General features: G+C 38.4%; 1 protein-coding gene across 2 annotated transcripts in view; it reads right to left on the bottom strand.

The window, feature by feature from the left end:
• Positions 1-4,430: 4,430 nt before the first annotated feature.
• DCT (dopachrome tautomerase) overlaps positions 4,431-18,561 on the bottom strand; it is a 30,229-nt gene continuing 16,098 nt past the window's right edge. The window contains exons 7-8 of one of the 2 annotated variants that reach the window (XM_023754721.1): positions 8,569-8,770; positions 4,431-4,961 (exon numbers count right to left, since the gene is read on the bottom strand). In XM_023754721.1, coding sequence (XP_023610489.1) covers positions 4,765-4,961; positions 8,569-8,770 — 399 coding nt within the window. In that variant the 3' untranslated portion in view covers positions 4,431-4,764. The remainder of the gene's footprint in view (positions 4,962-8,568; positions 8,771-18,561) is intronic. The other variant, XM_014456795.2, reaches the window with a different exon arrangement.

Raw genomic sequence — 18,561 nt, 5'->3', positions numbered from 1 at the left:
TTCCCACTTACTTCTTCCACTGGAACAAGGCTGTTAAGATATCAGGTAGTGGAGGGCCCTAAAATGGCACTGGGAGGACCCAACTTTCTATCCTTGTCCCTAGAAATGGTAGAATTAAGACCTGCTATCGGTGGGGAGAAGATATACCCAAAAAGAAAATATAGCTGAAAAGTGTACCTTTGTATTAGGTTGTTTGAAGTAAAATTTTGCCTACCTTATGCCCTATTCAGAATCTAAGATATAGTTTATTTCATGGCTCAGGTTCACTTTGAGATTAATTTATTCATTCAAAAATATTAATAGAGCATTCAGGATGAGCAAGGCACTGTAGAAATGAGAAAAGTTCAACCTTGGGTTTTGTAATTGCATTGAGGAGAGTAATTATCTCCCAGTTCGGAATGAATTGGCTCTTTTATGTGTCTGTGTCAATTAACTGCCAACATTTTCTGATTACTCGAAGTGCTCTGATACAGCAACACTGGAGCCATACAGAAAGGTGTGCCACCTGTCCTCTGGAAGCTTCAAGTCTAGATGTAGAAGTAAACAGGACATGACCATTACCTCGCTGCTTCTAACTTCCTTCTTCTGGGACCTCCAACAAGTTGATTGATGGAGAAGGCTTTCCAGGAGGATCAGTGAGTTAGCTGCTGCAGATCCCTCATTCGTGGTCAGTGACTGGGAAGTGGCCACTCTACCACACCCCCCAGACCCCCACCCCCACCCCCAGGATCAGTCTTTAGACCATGGGGACATCAATCATAACTCTTCACCTGGGAAAAGGGTGGTGCCTCGTTTCTCTTACCTATGTAACAGACAGCCAGGAAGTCTCAATTGCTTAGAAACTCCAAAGTAGAAACATCAGTTTAAGAATTTGTTTCCCAAAATGGAGTAACTATTATGTATTTTATATTTCTTTTTAAAAAGTGAAGTAGTTATTATGTATTATATAGACTCATCTACACTAATAAAAGACAAAGATGCAAATTGGCCGTACCTTCGCTACGCCTTAAGCCACTCCCACCGGCCAATCAGAGCGACTGTATGCAAATTAACCCAACCAAGATGGCGGCCGGCAGCCACAGAGCTGGAGCGGCTGCTGCCTCCTCTCAAGGCAACAAAGTTTCAATTATAGAAGGTAAATAAACCCCAGATACCTGCTTCCAGCCGCCATGGCCACAGAGCTGGAGCGAATAAAACAAAAAACAAAAAAAGGAAAGGCTGGGAGCTTCGTTCACCAGGGGGCTTGGTCAGTCGGAAAACAGCCATCAGCCCCTCACCCAGGCTGGCCAGGCACCCCAGTAGGGACCCCCACCCTGATGGGGGTGTGGGCAGCCTGAAAACAGCCAACAGCCCCTCACCAAGGCTGGCCAGGGACCCCAGTGGGGACCCCCACCCTGAAGGGAGTGTGGGCAGCCTGAAAATGGCCCTCAGCCCCTCACCCAGGCTTGCCAAACCCCCATGGTGTGAGGGTTGCCACTGGGGGGCTTGACCAGCCTGCAAACACCCATCAGCCCCTCACCCAGGCTGGCCAGGCACCCCAGCGGGACCCCCACCCTGATCCAGGATACCCTTCAGGGCAAACCAGTCAGCCCCCACCCATGCACCAGGCCTCTATTCTATATAATAAAAGGGTAATACGCAAATTGACCCTAACAGCAGAAAGACTGGGAATGACTGGTCACTATGACACACACTGACCACCAGGGGCAGATGCTCAATGCAGGAGCTGCCCCCTGGTGGTCAGTGCGCTCCCACGGCGGGGAGCTCTGCTCAGCCACAAGCCAGGCTGATGGCTGCCAGCACAGTGGTGGTGGTGGGAGCCTCTCCTGCCTCCTCAGCAGCACTAAGGATGTCCGACTGCAGCTTAGGTCTGCTTCCTGCTGGCAAGTGGATATCCCCCGAGGGCTGCCAGGCTGCCAGAGGGATGTCTGACTGCCAGCTTGGGCCTGATCCCCCAGGGAGCGGGCCTAAGCCAGCAGATGGACATCCTCCAAGGGGTCCCAGACTGCAAGAGGGCATAGGCCAGGCTGAGGGACCCCCCTCCCCCGAGTGCACAAATTTTTGTGCACCGGGCCTCTAGTGTGTGTGTGTGTGTGTGTGTGTGTGTGTGTGTGTGTATAGGAATTGATGCTCACAAATTATTATTGTTAAAAGACAATAGCCCCATCAGATGACAATAATCTGCAAAACAACATTTATTTTTATTTTCTTCTTTAATAAGTTTTTTACTTCTTGTTAATGTGAGATTAAAATTATTCATTAGGATTATTATAATTAACAATGTTAAATCCTAAGCAAGACACAAATTAATGTCAAAGAATTTTAGAATTAGAAGAGAATTTCATTCACAAAGGAAAGATGTCAGTGAATTTCATTTCACTTCTGTATATTAGATTTATAAAAACATTTCCTTTGAAATCATAATTCTTATACATATAATTTTTCTCATACTGAGGATATAGCATATAAAGTTATCTATTCATTTTCTTCAAGGTTGAATTTTCCTCCTATCATTGAGAAGTATAACCCTACAATGCTCATTGATATTTTCTGAGTTTATTTGCATAACATTCAATGTATGTAAATACCAACTCTTTTTATCCTACAGGTTTGTTCTACCTTTAAATTTTTTAAAAGACATTCATCATTGATTTATTGTTATATTAGAAACTGTTAGAAAATGTTATTCCTCTTAAAAGAACTATAAAATCAGGAAATTATTTCTTTCAGGAAGACATTATAAAATATAATATTTATAAGTTTCAGCACTACAGATAAAGTAGCTAAGTATAAATGACTATCCTTTACTTCTACCACAAATAGATCTTGCTTTAAACAAATCTTATGAGAATACGATGTATGAAAATTCTAATATACCTAAAAGAGAAGCTAGAGGTGGTTATTTGCTTTATAGAATTATTCATAATAGTTCATCTATAAAAACTAATTCCCCTGGTGCTTTTAATGTAGAAATGATTTATGCACAACTTTTCTGGAACATCCTATCATGTACAGCTATATCTTCATTTTAATATATATCTCCTTTGGTATAAAAATGGATGTAAAAATGTGTTCAACCCTGAGTCAGGAGCATAAACTTTTCAAAGTGGAGAGCGTTAATGAAACAGTGTTAAATTTTCCATATGCTGTTAAAGGCAGGAATTCTGATGCAGTTGTGGCTAAAAAAATCTCAGCAGTCCTTCAACCCATGAAGGACTCTGGGCTACCTTGGTTCTTATTTGCTGAGCCTACTCTTAAATATACCTGTGGCTTTATGAGGCTCAAATTCAGTTCAGATTGAGCTTTGTCCATTTCTCTGGCTTTCCCAATTTTATTCCAGTGGACAACACTGGGTGTTGGTGAACCTTGTACCCTCTAGGCCCCCATCTGTAGAAGGCAGCTCTCTAAGATCCTCTTAGCACCCATTCTTGACACACATCAATTCCAGGGAGAGGTGCTGAAATGAGCAGACAGACGGGCTACCTTCTAGAACTTTGGCCTCACCCCTGATGCATAAGTACCAGATATGAGCAGGTGAAATTTGCCTTGAACTCTCAATAGCTATTAGCTTCTTGGAAGTGAAGATCATATTGCTAAATTTAAACATCTTAGTGAAAAAAAACGCCTCATTCTTATTTCTCATGATCTGATGTTTACTAAATGGAACATAACCATTTAATTCTGAGTTGTTCTATTTTGTATACATGGTTTGCTTTTAAATGATGAGACTTAATTGATTAATATTCATAAGTAATGTCAGTATAGTACAGAATTAATTAGTACAAAGTCAACTCTTAAAAATAAGCCAAATGCATTTTAGGTTAGTAATTTTTCATCTGAGGCTACCTAGTAAAGAAATTGGTTCAGGATCAGTCAAATGAGACAGAGCAATGGAACTCTGATATTCGGGATCCTCACCAGCCTTCTCCAGTCAGCCTTTCCTGGAAAGAGGGATTCTATTTTTGGTAATGGGTTTGAAATTGTATGTTAGTTAACTGGAAAGCTCTATAATTTAATCCTTCATTTACTTATTTGTCACTGTATGATTCATATTTACCCAGCTATTGAATCTTGTGATATGTCTACTGTTAAGAACTTCAGACTTCTGACAAATTCTGAAAAGTCTGATATATAAAAGAACCGAATCATTCATTCATTCATTCATTTGTTCTCTACCTTACTTGGGAAATAAGGCCTATTTTCATCCTCTCAGCCATTTTAAAGGCTGAAGAGGAAAAGAAGAAAAATAAGCCTCAAGAAGACACTCAGAAAGGCACCTAAAAGCATAGATATTTGTAGTTCAAAGGGAGCTTAGAGACCATTGTGGCACCTGCCACTCCCTACCCCACCCTATTACAAATGGTGACACTTGGGCTGAGAAAGACTGAACCATAATCTTGTCCAAATCGCAAATTTCACTAGCCATAATATTACAATAAATCTACACTACCAACTTTTTTTTTATGTTCTCAAAACACTGAGGAGGCTAAATCAATATGGGGAACTATTATGAGATAGCACACATCTTCAGCTCTACCTTTGTTTGATGGTAGAGATAGCCTCAAGCACTTCAGCTTCAGTCTGTTACACAGAAAAGCAAACCACAGCTAAGCATCATCTGTGTTTGGGGTCACCATCACAACAGAATGAGCTGTGCCAAAGATCTTTAGCTAAAGGAAGAACAGTGAGGATTAGTTTGTTGTCAGGGTCTCAGCAACAAGGTCTCTTTGGCTGGCCTCTTCTCTAGGGTAAGGCATGAGCATCCTAGGCTTCTTCTGTGTATCTCTTGTTCAAGTGTGTCTCCATTAAGGGCGCATATCCTTTGCGAAGTCTTCTGTACTGCAGGAAAGCCAGCAAGACAAAAAGACCAACCAAAGCCACCAGCATTCCCATAACCACTGGGAGAGTCACGGACCAACTTGGAGTTTCTTCAACTGAAATTAAAACAGAAGAAAAAAAGTCTGTGGTTGGGATTTTCATCAGCTGAACACTCTTCACAAAGGAAAAAGTAGACCAATTTGCCTTTTACGTGCATTTTTTGTTGATAAAGCAAAACAACACTGGCTAGAATAAAATTTATCTTCTCCTTCCTCACCAACTATTTATCACAGCCACAATTGTTTTCTTTCTTAAGGAAGTGGGAAATGTCATTCCATTATTTAAATACAGTTTATTGCATCTTTAAAATTTTCTTACAATAAATATTTATATAGAATAAACCCTCCAAGGAAGTATATATAACTACTTTTGTAAGTTAGAAACTCATTTGTAAACGTGCATGCTAAAATGGTATCTGGTGAACTGCAAAATATGCAACCCTCAGGTGGAGAATTTCTGCCATTGTCTCTACCTGCTTTATGGGATGATAAATGATCAAGACAGAGCAGATGGGTTATTACAACAGGAGACATTCAATAGCAGGAACAGTTAAAATTGGTACCCATTTAGATAGTTGTGAATAAAATCTGAATCTTCTACATGAGAAATCCAATCCTCTACTCAAATGTATTTTATAATCACTCTTCCACAAAATTAATGGATATTATTTCTAGTATATGTATACCTACTTGTCATTTTTTTTAGAAAGTATCTTAGCCTGGACAGCTGTTCTTAAATTCAGTTTCTCTACACTAGGTTCTTGTTCTATATCCTACACTTATCTTAATGTAGATTCTCCTTCTCGTTCTTTTCTTTCAATCCCACAGAGGGCTCTGACCCATCCTGATGGAATTCCCCCAAAAGGATTTTAATTTGTCTCCTTTTGCTCTAATTGAGCAGCATTTTTTGCCAATCTAAGCTTCTTAAAACACAGATTTCAAGTCTGCATTTCTTTGTTCAGGAACCAAAAATGATTGTCTTTTGTTATTGTCCAAACTGCCCTGCCTGGCTTTTTTTAAAATTAATATTATTTTTTAATTGTGGTAAAATACACATAACATCTATTTTACCCTCTTAACCATGTTTATGTATATAGTTCTGTGACATTAAGTACATTTACACTGTTGTGCAATTATCACCACCATCCATCCGCAGAACTTTTTTTATCTTGTAGAACAGAAATGGTAACCCACCCATCTCCCACCCCCTAGCCCAGATCCTGGTGACTACCATTCTACTTTCTATCTCTATAAATTTAACTACTCTTGATACCTCAAAGAAGTGGAATCATACAGTTTTGGGCCTTTTGTGACTGCTTTATTTAACTTGGCATACTGTCTTCAAGATTCATTCTTGTTGTACCACATGACAGGATTTTTTAATGAATATTATTAATGAATGAATTATTAATGAATAATACTCCATTGTATGCATATACCACCTCTATTTATCCATTCATCCATCAGTGAATACTTGGGTTGCCTCCACCTTACATCTACTGTGAATAAAGTTGCTATGAACAGAGTTGTATAAATATCTGTTTGATTACTTGCTTTCAATTCATTGGGATATATATCCAGAAGCTGATTTGCTAGCTCATGTTGTAATTCTATGTTTAATTTTTTTTTTAGGAACTTCCATATTGTTTTTCCACAGAGGCTATGCCATTTTACATTTTGACCATCAGTGCACAAGGCTTCCAATTTCTCCATATCTTCATCAACACTTGTTATTTTCTGCTTTTTTTTGTTAGTAGCCATCCTAATGGGTAGAAAATGGTACCTAATTGTGGTTTTTGCCTAGTTTTTAAAGTCCTACATAATCAGGTCCTTCTCGCAGTTCCAACTTTGCTTTATTTTTTTAAACTATTCAATGCCCATTTTTTTCTTTTTTAAATTGAATTTATTGGGGTAACATTGGTTAATAAAATTATATAGGTTTCAGGTGTACATCACATATCCAACTTGAATTCACAATAATCTTCTACCCAAGCCTTATATTACAACCAGGATTTCTTCGCACAGTCCTCTATGTAGACTATCTGTGCCTTTCACAGTCCTGTGCCCTGCCCTCCTTCAATCTAAAATGTTGCTACTTTCCTCCTCAGCTACCTAAGATCTATCATCTCTTCGAATCTAGCTCAAGACCTACCTCCTTTCCCAAATGCCTCACTCCCTTCTCTGACTTCTGGTTATAGTTCTGCTACCTCAGATGCAACTGTAAACTTATTTGTCAGACCAGTAAATGAGTATGAGTTTGTGTCTTCTAGTGAGTCAATGCTTTCAGGGCATATTTAGACTCTCAGTCTATACCTCTTAATTGGCTGATTTCAGAGCAGGAAACATGGTCAAAATGCACACTGCAAACTTTTTGGTTATTTTATGTCCCAGAGAAAAGGAAAAGAAGTTTCAAAGAGATACCCTCAGTTGCCCACAGAAATTAAATTTTAAATCAGGAAGGAGAAGGAGCAGCAGTAGATGCAAATTAGAAGGAAAAGCAGGGGACAGATTCTGGAGCCTGAAAGACTCTGCAGTCAAAGAGACAAATGTGAGCTCAAAAATGGTCCTCATTACTTTGTAGGTGGAGACTTAGTGAAGATGAAATAGACACAAATGGGAAAAGCTACTGGCAGAGGGGATGTCTGTTTTTTGACTTCTTGACAAATTAAGATATTTGCTATTATTTTAGCTTTCTTTCTCAACCTGTTCTAAGATTTTTTAATGAGGTATAATTGACATACCGCACATTATTAGTTTTAGGTGTACAACATAATGACTCAATATTTGTATATATTGCAAACTAAGAGTCTTTAAATGGCACACAGAGCTATATTGGGGCCTAGGTAAAAAAAAAAAAAAAAAAAAAAAAAAAGTGCCCCTATATGAACTTATCAAAATATCCTTCTATATTTTGAACTAAGTAAGAAAAGCAAATAAAAAAATCAACAATCTAAAAACATGTCTTAAAAAAGCATTAATTTATAAAATATACACATGAAGTCCCATGTAGCCCAATCTGTTAGCAGACAATGGTCAGCTTTACAAACCCCACCTAGCAGGGGTGGTATGGGATAATTGGAAAAAATGGTCCAGTTACAAAATGTTGCAAGAATATAAAAGAAACAACAGCCTGTCTTTATTTAAAATTTTGATAGTGAACTCATCAAAACATTTTTGCATTTATTGTTTTAAAATATTGCATGATATTATTACATATCTAAATTACTAACATATTTGGCCTCCCCTGAAACTTTGTGGTCCAAACAAGTGCTGCTCTTGCCTCACTCTAAACCCAGCCTTGCCTTCCAGTAATGATCTCCTGGGAGTCCCTCTCCACATGAGGCTAGTGAATTTTGACTTTACTGATTAGACAGTTCAAACCATGGCCAGCTTTCAATTAACTCAGACAAAACTGTCAAGTCAAGCGTAGGAGTAGATACTTCCTCTGTGGAATAAGGTTTGTTCACAACTTTCAGTTTTCTAAAACAACAGTCATCCAACCAGTCCCTTTTCTGATGTTTAATTAGTAGTTCAAAGGCTAATTTTACTAAATATATGTATCCTAGAAAATTGCCAATAAAGTTAATGAGACCTGAATGCTTCAATTTAAGGTCTTGGTTTACATTTTTTTTAAAAAGAAAGAAAGCTCCTTTAAAAGATGAATCACCCATTTAGAAGTTGTATTAGTTACCTGGAAGATCAATGGCATAGCTGTAGCCAAGTTGGTCTGCGGTTAAAAATAATTCCTGATTAGTCACCGAAGGGAAGAAAGGAACCATGTTGTACATCCGATTGTGACCAATGGGTGCCAGCTCCTGAGGCCAAGCATCTGCGGAAGGATTGAATCTTCTCATCCACTCATCAAAAATGGCATCAGTAAAGGCATGGAGGACCTGCAAGACATTGAACATGACCTTTAACATTTATCAGACTATTTCAGTTAGATTAACCTGGCTGGAGCTTTCTCTACAATGGAACGTAGGTCTTCTTGACATGAGCAACTCTGTATACCCAATCTAATATCAGTGACATGCCTACTGACATTTTCAGTTAAGTTTTCAAGAATGTATGACATATCGCTCCAAACAGGATTACAAACCCCTTTGTCAAGTGAACAAATGAAGGTTCTGTTGCAGATTGAACACTGGTTTGGGAACATTTGAGGCCTTCAACAAGTGTAGGTTAATGATTAAGTTCAGAAAAAGGGCGAGGATGATGAGATACATAGCCTAGTCAAATTTCAGGTGCTTTTGCTTTAACAGGAGAGATAGAAGAGGTTGCATTTCCCAGTATTATAATACAAATGGACAGTTAAAAATATATCTGAAATGGGTTTTCAAATTTTTCTCACCACAAGTACCCTTCTGTGTACTCACTTGATAACCCTCTTATTGGAATTTTGAGTATTATGCCAGCAAAAGTAAGTCTAAAAATGTTGTAATGTGCATAGTGCTTATTTTAATTTCCTCAAGGAAGCTGTTAAAGTTCTTAAATACAGAAATTATTACATGTTTTAAAATATTCACAGCAAAATTTCCACATGTATAGCCCTGATTTCACAACAGAATATAAATGTGAGTTCAGCTTAAGCTTTATGCCTGGTCATTAGAGTTCCTCTTTCATTTCTAGACTGTAAGTTCAAGGAGCTCAGAGACACTGTCTGCTTTTCTTTCCATTGTGTCCCCAGTGCCTGTCACCCCAGGGCCTGGCACATGGGAGAGGAAGGTACTTATTTCAATAAATACTTAATAATAAATTTATTCATCCATTCACCATTGTTACTTCTACCCCAAATATAGCACTGCTCAAATTATACTATAACTAGAGGCCCGATGCACGAAATCGTGCATGGGTGGAGTCTGTCAGCTTGGCCGGCGATCGAGGCCATCTTGCCACCACCCACCCTGGTTCCCCATTCACCATTTGGTGACGGGATCCTGACGGCCGGGGGAGGCACCAAGAGATCAGCGATTGCTGCCCGCTCACCAGCCCCAACCCCACTGCAGGTCACCCTCTGTGTGTGGGGCGACCGGCAGGGTGGGGGCCTTGGCCTGGCACCACCCGCATCTCCCACCACCCACCCCAGTTCCTGTTTGCCATTGGCGATCGGAGCCTGCCAGCTGGGGAAAGGGACCAAGAGGTGGTCAGTGCACCTCATAGTGACTGGTCGAGTGGTCATTCTGGTCGTTCTGCCATTATGGTCACTGGGTTTTTATTATATAGGATGTTATTTATTTACCTATTTCCCCTAACAAGACCCCTAACTCCTAAATGTCAGAGATAAGGTCTCTTTGCCTTTGAAGCCTCAAGCTTAGTATGCAACCAGGACAAAGTTGATGCTGAGTAAGTATTTGTTGGCTGATGACAGTGTCATGCAAAGTACTTATATTTTCTGTACAATTGACCTAAACAGGTACCTTTCTAGCTGCTCTGCAAAGTCATTCCTTCTGTTTTCTGGCATCAGAGTCTTTCAGGGACGAAGGAACTCAATGATCCCTGTCCAGGCACATCTTCCCTGCTTGCCCACAGTCAGAATTCTTTGCTCTTTGCACTTCTTTTTTTTTTTTTTTTATTAAAGTTAAGTCTAGTCCTGTCAAGTCTTTGCACTTCTTAAACTGCTTTAAATGCATTGCTTTTCTGGCTTGTATTACTATTGTTTATTCAGTAGATAACATTTTCATATCTTACCCAAGGTTCCTTGAAGTTTAGTTGCCCCCGTTCAGGTAACAATGGGGGCTTTCTACATTGTCTCAAGCGGCTGCATTCTGAATAGTAACAGAAATCAAGTTATTTACTGAAGGGAATTTGTTGTCATGAGGAGATTTTTAAAGTTTATGGCAGAGACAATCATCTTAAAAACCAAAATATCAAATTATAAGGCCTAGGATTTTAGAGAGATAAAAGATTTTTTTAATTCTAAAGTCTTGGCTTTGAGTAACAAAATTTTAACTCCAAAAGAATAAAGCCATTCCTGGCTGGTTTGGCTCAGTGGATAGAGCATCAGCCTGCGGACTGAAGGGCCCCAGGTTCGATTCCAGTCAAGGGCACATGCCTGAGTTTCGAGCTCTATTCCCAGTGGGGGGGAGGGGGGAAAGGAGGCGTGCAGGAGGCAGCCAATCAACGAGTCTCTCTCATCATGTATATTTCTATCTCTCTCTCCCTCTCCCTTCCTTTCTGAAGTCAATAAAAAAAGAATAAAGAATAAAGGCATAGTTTATTGCAAAAAGCAACAACTTTGGAAGAATACTCGATAATGCAAGTGATCAATGTTTCTCATAAGTAGCGTTCAAAAAGAGTCATCTTTGAGAAGGGTCATCATCCCTGGGAAAGGAGTTAAGCATTTGTCGTTGGTGTATGTCCCTGAAAAAGGCACCGCATGCCCTATGTCCTGGGAAGTCCAGAGAAGGTTAGGCATTTCCCAGAGAGGGAAGGTGTGGCCTGGGGAGCCTGGCAGCCTCAAACGGAAGTTTTGCCTCAAGTATGGAGCCCACACACTACAGCGGGACTGTCTAAAGGTGGCAAGTACTGTGGCTGCTTACTCAATGTCCATTCCCCTCTTTCTCCTTAGTTCACTTGCTTTGCATTTTGAGTGAAGGCAAATGCCAAACTATCCATGAGATTTACCTAGAAGTCGTTGGATGGGACTTCTAGGGAAGCTCTTTAAAGGTGATTGTTTCACCCTAAAAGTGTCCTTTCTCTCTTTCTGTTTCTTCTTGCTGCCTCTTGGAATGTGGATGCGGCTGCAGCAGCCTTCAAGCAAAGAAGAGCCAACAAGCAAAGTTAAGAAACCACTCACCAAGGACCAAAAAGACAGAAAGAGTCCATGAAGACTGGACTGCCTGCCCCTGGAACTCTTCCACATAAAGAAAAAAATAAACTTCTTTTTGGTTTAGGTTTCTGTAATTTGGGTTTCCTGTTCTAAGCAGCTGAGACAAATCCTAAGTGGTACATGGAAAAAGTATCTAGGGCTATATCAGAATGTATTTTCCAAAGAAGTCCACACAATATTTCTTGAACTGTTAGATACTGTCTGAATTGAAGTCAGAAATCAAATTGTGATTAGAAAAAAAGACAAGAGACTCTCGGGACATAGAAAGCTCCAGATTTAGTGCTGCAAGAGGCAAATAACTTTTGGAAAGCACCAGAATTCGCCGAGTGCAAAGTGTAAATAATAAAGGAGGGGACAAGACTCTTAAAGCAATTCACAATGTGGAGAGATAAAAGAACAGGAAAAAGTAATAGGGAGAGATTATAGGTCTCAGAAGGGCTATAAAACATTATACAATAAATGCTCTGGTAGGAACTCTATACAGAGTATCCAATTTATGTAGTTAAAAAGGGTAGTGTGTGCCAAGAAAATGCAAAGAATGCAATAAACAAAATTTTGGAAGCAATAACATATCCACAGGCTAGAAAGAGAAGTAATGCAACCTGTAGAATACATACAGGAAGGGAAAAAACCACCAAATTTTAACTTGGAAGCACTATTGAAGAAAATGTAATTGCATGGGCTTTTAAGGTAAAAAAAATTTTTAATGTAACCCATGCAGAAGAAAGCAATGAATCAACAAATATTGTACTTACAGGCATAAAGAAACTTAACAAATTACAGAAAAAACATGCATATCTTCAAGATCAGTGGGGGATGAAATTACTATTAAACTTAACCTTAACTAAGATGGTTGCAAGTTCAGAACCTTGCCACACTGGTGGCATGCCAAGAGTATTTGCATCTGGAAGAACAGTACCATAAGAACCGGGGGCTGGCTGCAAAGACATCTGTGCATTACCGAAGATCAGCATACAATGTTCAGCATTTGGATTCAATGTGCTATCCAGAGATATCATTCGATTCAGAGTAGCTCTTACTGTAGTAACATGCTAATGCTCTGGCCCTCTGAGAATTTATGTGTGAGTGCTTGAGTCCCAAGAGAGACCACAGTTCCATATGGGAAATTCTAATTTAGAACTTAAGGTAGATGACATAATAAAAACATTGGGTCCGAATTTCTACATATGCAGTAGGTCCTCAAAAATGTTGTTTTATTCGTCATTTTGTTATAACATTGATAAAACGAAGAAAGAAAAAACGATTCCTAGCCAGGGCCACTGTCTGTGTGCAGTTTGCATGTTCTCCCCATGTCTGCATGGGTATTTTGGGGGGGAACTTAAGTTTCCTCCCACATTCCAAAAATGTGCCTGGTAGGGGAAGTGGGTTGTCTACCTTGTGCCCGGCTGAGAGAGTGTGGGTCTGTGCGTGAGTGTGCCCTATGATGGAAGGGCGTCCTGTCCAGGGTGGGTGCTTGCCCTGTGCCCTGAGCTGCTGAGATAGGCCCCACCCACCTGAGACCCTGAACTGGAACAAGCAAGTTGGAGAATAATTATCTTATCTTCGTTTTACTCATCTTTCTTAAATGTATGAATAGCTCACATTTATTTCAATATTTAATGTTAGGAGTGTTGGGGGTCTTTATTTAGAAATTTGGTGATGTTTTTGTGACCAGAAATATGCCACAGGAACTTAACTCTTGTTTCTATCCTTTAGCCTACATTAAAATTGGTTTTGTTACAACATCATTTCACTTAAAGTCACACTTTCTAAGAACTCATTGATGACATTAAGTGAGGACGTACTGTAATTTTCTTTCTATCCTTCCCTATGCACCCTCTCAGACAGAGCATCCTGAGCAGACAGAATAGGAAGTGTTTTTCAGGCATTTGGAGGAGTTATATAGTTAGGGAAAGCACACTTTCTGTATAGATTTGTTTAATAACATTGCATTCAAAATATACATACGTATATATAAAATATATACAAGATATAATAGCTTGCATACTAAAAGAAATATCAACAGCATTAAAATTCAGTTGCTAAGTCCTGCAGGAAGGAAGCTTGTAGTTTAAGGGTTCAACTTTAAACAGGTGTAAACAGGACTACAAGAAGGTTCTGCTATTAGTATGTCGGCTTTAAAAGCAGTGGCCAGCACAGCTGGCATGGCTCAGTGGTTGAGCGTCAACCTACAAACCAGGAGGTCACAGTTCAATTCCCGGTCAGGGGCATGCAGGAGGCAGCTAATCAATGATTCTCTCTCATTATTGATGTCTCTATCTCTCTCTTCCTCTCTTAAATCAATAAAAATATATGTTTTAATAAGTGACCAGTTCAGCATTCCTCATAACCAGACAATACAGGTTGAAGAAAGAGCCAGGGTGATGTTAGAAGAGATTCTAGATAACTGAGACACTCCCAGGCCATTCACGGCTAAGGAACCACCAAAGTTCTAGGAGAGAGGAACTCAAAAATCAATGCTAGACCATCTTATATTTGTATATAAATTATTGTTTGCTATTATACTACTTAATTTCAACAATAATGTAGTGTATATAGTTCATCTCTTTGTACAGGTTTAGTTTTTCTCAATAGAGCATGGGTTTGTCCTTATAAAGTCTAGATTTGAAGAGGACCCCTTCAACTCCAACTAGCCATTTAGCACCTGCCAAGTTAAAAAAAAAAAAGTATTCCCCAAACTGAGCCTACAGAAATCCTGCCACCCTGGGAAGCCTGCCCAAGCAGGTGGCCAGCCACCCTCTCTGGCACCTCAGCTCTTATAAAACTCACCAAGATGTTATACTACTTATGAATTTATGTATAACATACATATATTAAATAAGCAAATGTGGCATTTTTAAAATGTGAATGCTTATTCATCATAAAACCAATGCCCTATCAAGCAAAATTGTTGAAACCTGTCCTTTACCAATTAGTGTTAATTCCTATTAACATGATCTAACAAGACTTCATTTCCTCAGCTATAATGAAAGCAATTATGAAGGGATCAAATTTAGAATTGTCTGAAATGATAAAAGGCAAAATTATAGCTAGAAACATGACATGGGGAAAGGTTCAAGTACGAAACTTTTCTTGTGTTCTTTCTATGGCCACTTACTGGTTCATATGACCTTATACCCAAGTCTTGGCCCCTCTGAACGCTCTTTTCCCCACGTGTAAAACAAAGAGAGTAGTTTATCATGCACATTTTTGTGAAGTTAAAAGATTATGTTTGCACAACATCTTGTATAGAGACACATTAATAGATACTCAATAGCATAACATTGTCCTAACAAAAATTTATTGAGCATCTTACTAAGTGCCAGGCGCTGTTCTGGAGGTTAGCTATGGTGTCAGTGATCACATTAGCTCCTCATAAGCTAGTGAAAGCTGCAAAACACATTTTATATGAACAGTGTTAGGTTTTCATGAAAAGTAAGATATCAAAAGCACATGTTGTATTTTGTTACTAACTTATATAGAGATCTCTTTTACTAATTCTCTTATGAAACTAGTTTTTTTCTCTTCCCAGAAGTCATTACCCTAACAAACAGACAGCTCACGGAAATGCAAATGGTTCTTTAAATATATTCTAAAAGGTGCTGATCGTCATTTATAAGAAGAGAAAGAAAAAGTAAACTTACTAAAGTACCATTTTTACCTATCAGATTGGCAAAGATTACAAAGTGTAATAACACACTGTACTAATGAGAGAGAGCAGAAAATTTGTCACTCTGCTGCATAGCTGGTAGGAGGAAAAATCAGTTAACCTTCTAAAAAGCAATTTGGCAGTATCCATAAAAATTTCAAAGACATTTATTTAATCTTTGACCCAGCAATGCTAGTCTCTCAACTTACCCTACATATTCACTTATTGCAGCATTGTTTGTAAAGCAAAAGATTATACTAGTAAATCACCCAAATGCCCATCAATAGGAGACTGATTAAAAATTGTAGGGTAAATCCATTCTATAGACTACCATACATCCCTAAAAAAATGAAAAGGAATAAGAAAGCCTGATATGGAGTAAAAAAAACTGGTAGGGAGTGATTTAGAATAGGGAAATATAAATGAGGTCACAGAAGTGTCTATGGTATGCTACCATATAAGTAAAAAAGTAGGAAGAAATCTATAAACACATGTGTTCATATTAATAAAACAATAAATCAAATCAGGGAGAACAGAGGAAATGATCTTGGATAGCTGGGAGACACTTGTGGATAGTTTCTTCAAATTGTGCCTTTACATTGCAACCACTTACGTGCATTGTCTATTTTAAAATTTAAAATTAAATGTTACTCAAAGTACTAGTCTAATTATGACTTTTTAAAGAAAGATAAGTAAAATAGATCTATTTTTATAAGTGCTTCACTCTTGGGGAGAGAAAAGCATTGTCCTATGTACTCCTTTTTTAAAATTGCAACTGAAATCATATTGACTCCAAGATATTTTATACTTGTTATTTTTACTAATTATTAATATTACTAATTTTACTGCAGCCTAGAATAGTAGAGTCAGGTGGGATCTTACAGGATTAACCTAGTGTAATCCATCAGATCTTTGTTTTCAGAAACTCGTTTTCTCTTTTCTTGCTTTAGATTCCTAAATTCCTACCTTATTCAATTGACTCTCAATGTTAGGAAATGCCAGTGTTAGAAAATTAAGGCTATTTGTACGTCTTATTACCTTTAAATTTTCAGTGCAAAAGGTAGAGAACAAATACAAGCTGTTCAGTGGGTATTAACCATGAAACCTGCTCATCCCCCAGCCACTGAGAAATAGAAAGAATTAGAATTTGCCAGTGTACTTTCTAAAAGGATAATAGCCAAAGAGGTTTGGCTCAGTGGATAGAGCTTCGGCCTGCAGGCTGAAGGGTCCCAGATTCGATTCTGGCCAAAGGCACATGCCTGGATTCAGGCTCGATCCCCAGTCGGGGGCATGCAGGAGGCAGCCGATCAATGATTCTCTCTCTCATCATTGATGTTTCTATCTATCTCCCCCTCTCCCTTCCTCTCTGAAATCAATAAAAATATATTTTAAAATAAATAAAAGGATAACACGTGTACACTTTAAGAACAGTATCCTTAGAAATTGGGTAGAGAATTACCAGTCTCTAACATAGCTACTTTCGTGGCAGCTGACTCAACTATTTAACTCTACAGTCTATTAGGTTTCCTCCTTTTCTTTCCCTAGGTTATATCTATATTTAATAGAAGACAGCACCACTTAGCTGTGACATAATCTTATTTTCCATGATAAATATGTGCATTTCCTTCAATTATTTTAGAAATTATTAGAATTTCAGACATTAGTTCAGAGATTTTTTTCTGATTTTGTCATTATACCTTCTTTTACTCATTACTGTGATTACATATAACTTTATACCTCTCTTGCTTGAAGAGATTTCACACAAAATAATTTTAATAAATGCATTCAGTATATTTGCATGAATTTCCTCATGAATTTGAAATTCCAGAAGCTATAACTCTGTTCACTTAAGTGCTTTAACCTGGCTCTCAATATGTGAAGACTCATTTAAGGCCAAATTGGTTTTAAAATGAAACTCTTTGTAAATAGACTATACTATTTGTGAGTTCTGGAAATACCGCTAAAACATTATTCCTTCAGTGCCGTTGAAGAAAGGCTGGGGCTTTTTGTTTATTTATATGCACATAACATACCCCAAGGAAACCAAAATTTAAATATTAAAGGCATTAAAAGTAATGAAGACAATGACGATTAAACATCTAGTATCTTTGAACTACATGTAAGTCATGGAATTCCTCATCCATAAAGTCATAAGGTGGGCTTCCAACTAGAACAGGGAGAGAAATCTGACTAAAGAGATATCCCTATTGTATAGAAGGGACATTGATCCTTAGAGCAGGGGTTAGCAAACTAAAGCCTGTTGCCAAATAGGGCTTAGCACCCATTTTTATAAATAAAGCTTTATTAGAACACTACCCTCACTTGTTCATACATTGTCTATGGCTGCTTTCATGCTACAATGGCAGAGCTGAGTAGCTGCAACAGAGATTGTCCAGCCTGCAAAGTCTAAAATACTTGTTACCTGGCCACTTGGAGAAAAATGTTGCCAAGCTGTGTACACTCACTGGGCTTTCTCAAAAGGAGGATATAAGACACAGCAGTCCTTGAGACTTAGAATGCTGAAAATCAAATTGCTAGGATCATCATTATTCCCTTTAGTAGGAGAGAAAGATTTGGGGCATAATTCTCTATTTGTCAGAGGATTCTGCTTTTCTACTCATCATATTTTGGAGTACTGGATAAGGAGTATTGTGCCTTTTTTTTTCTTATGAATATAAATGGTGTGTACAAATGATACACAATTGAAAGTGCATGTTTTAGGCCATAAAAAAAAGAACGAAATATTACCATTGCAACAGCAGGGATGGACTTAGTGGGTAATGTGCTAAGTGAAATAAGTCAGGCAGAGAAAGACAAATACCATATGATTTCACTTATATGAACAAAATACATGAACAAACAAAACAGAAACAGACTCATAGATACAGAATACAAACTGATGGCTGCCAGAGGGGAGGGGGGTGGAGGGCTGGGTGAAAAAGGTGAAGGGATTAAGAAGTACAAATTGGTAGTTACAGAATAATCATGGGGACATAAGGTACAGCATAGAAAATACAGTCAATAATATTGTGATAACTATGCGTGGTGCCAGGCGGGTGAGTACTTGAAATATCAGGGGTGCATCACTTTGTAAAATATATGACTGTCTACCTACTATGCTGTACGGCTAAAACTAATATAAAGTAATATTGAATGTCAGCTGCAATTGAAGAATAAAATTAAAAGAAAGAATATGTATGTTTTAA

The sequence above is a fragment of the Myotis lucifugus genome, unplaced genomic scaffold (genome assembly GCF_000147115.1).
Source record: "Myotis lucifugus unplaced genomic scaffold, Myoluc2.0 scaffold_64, whole genome shotgun sequence".
Taxonomy (NCBI): Eukaryota; Metazoa; Chordata; class Mammalia; order Chiroptera; family Vespertilionidae; genus Myotis; species Myotis lucifugus.
Note: the sequence above shows the minus strand (reverse complement) of the source record. Positions and strands in the feature narration are given on the sequence as shown.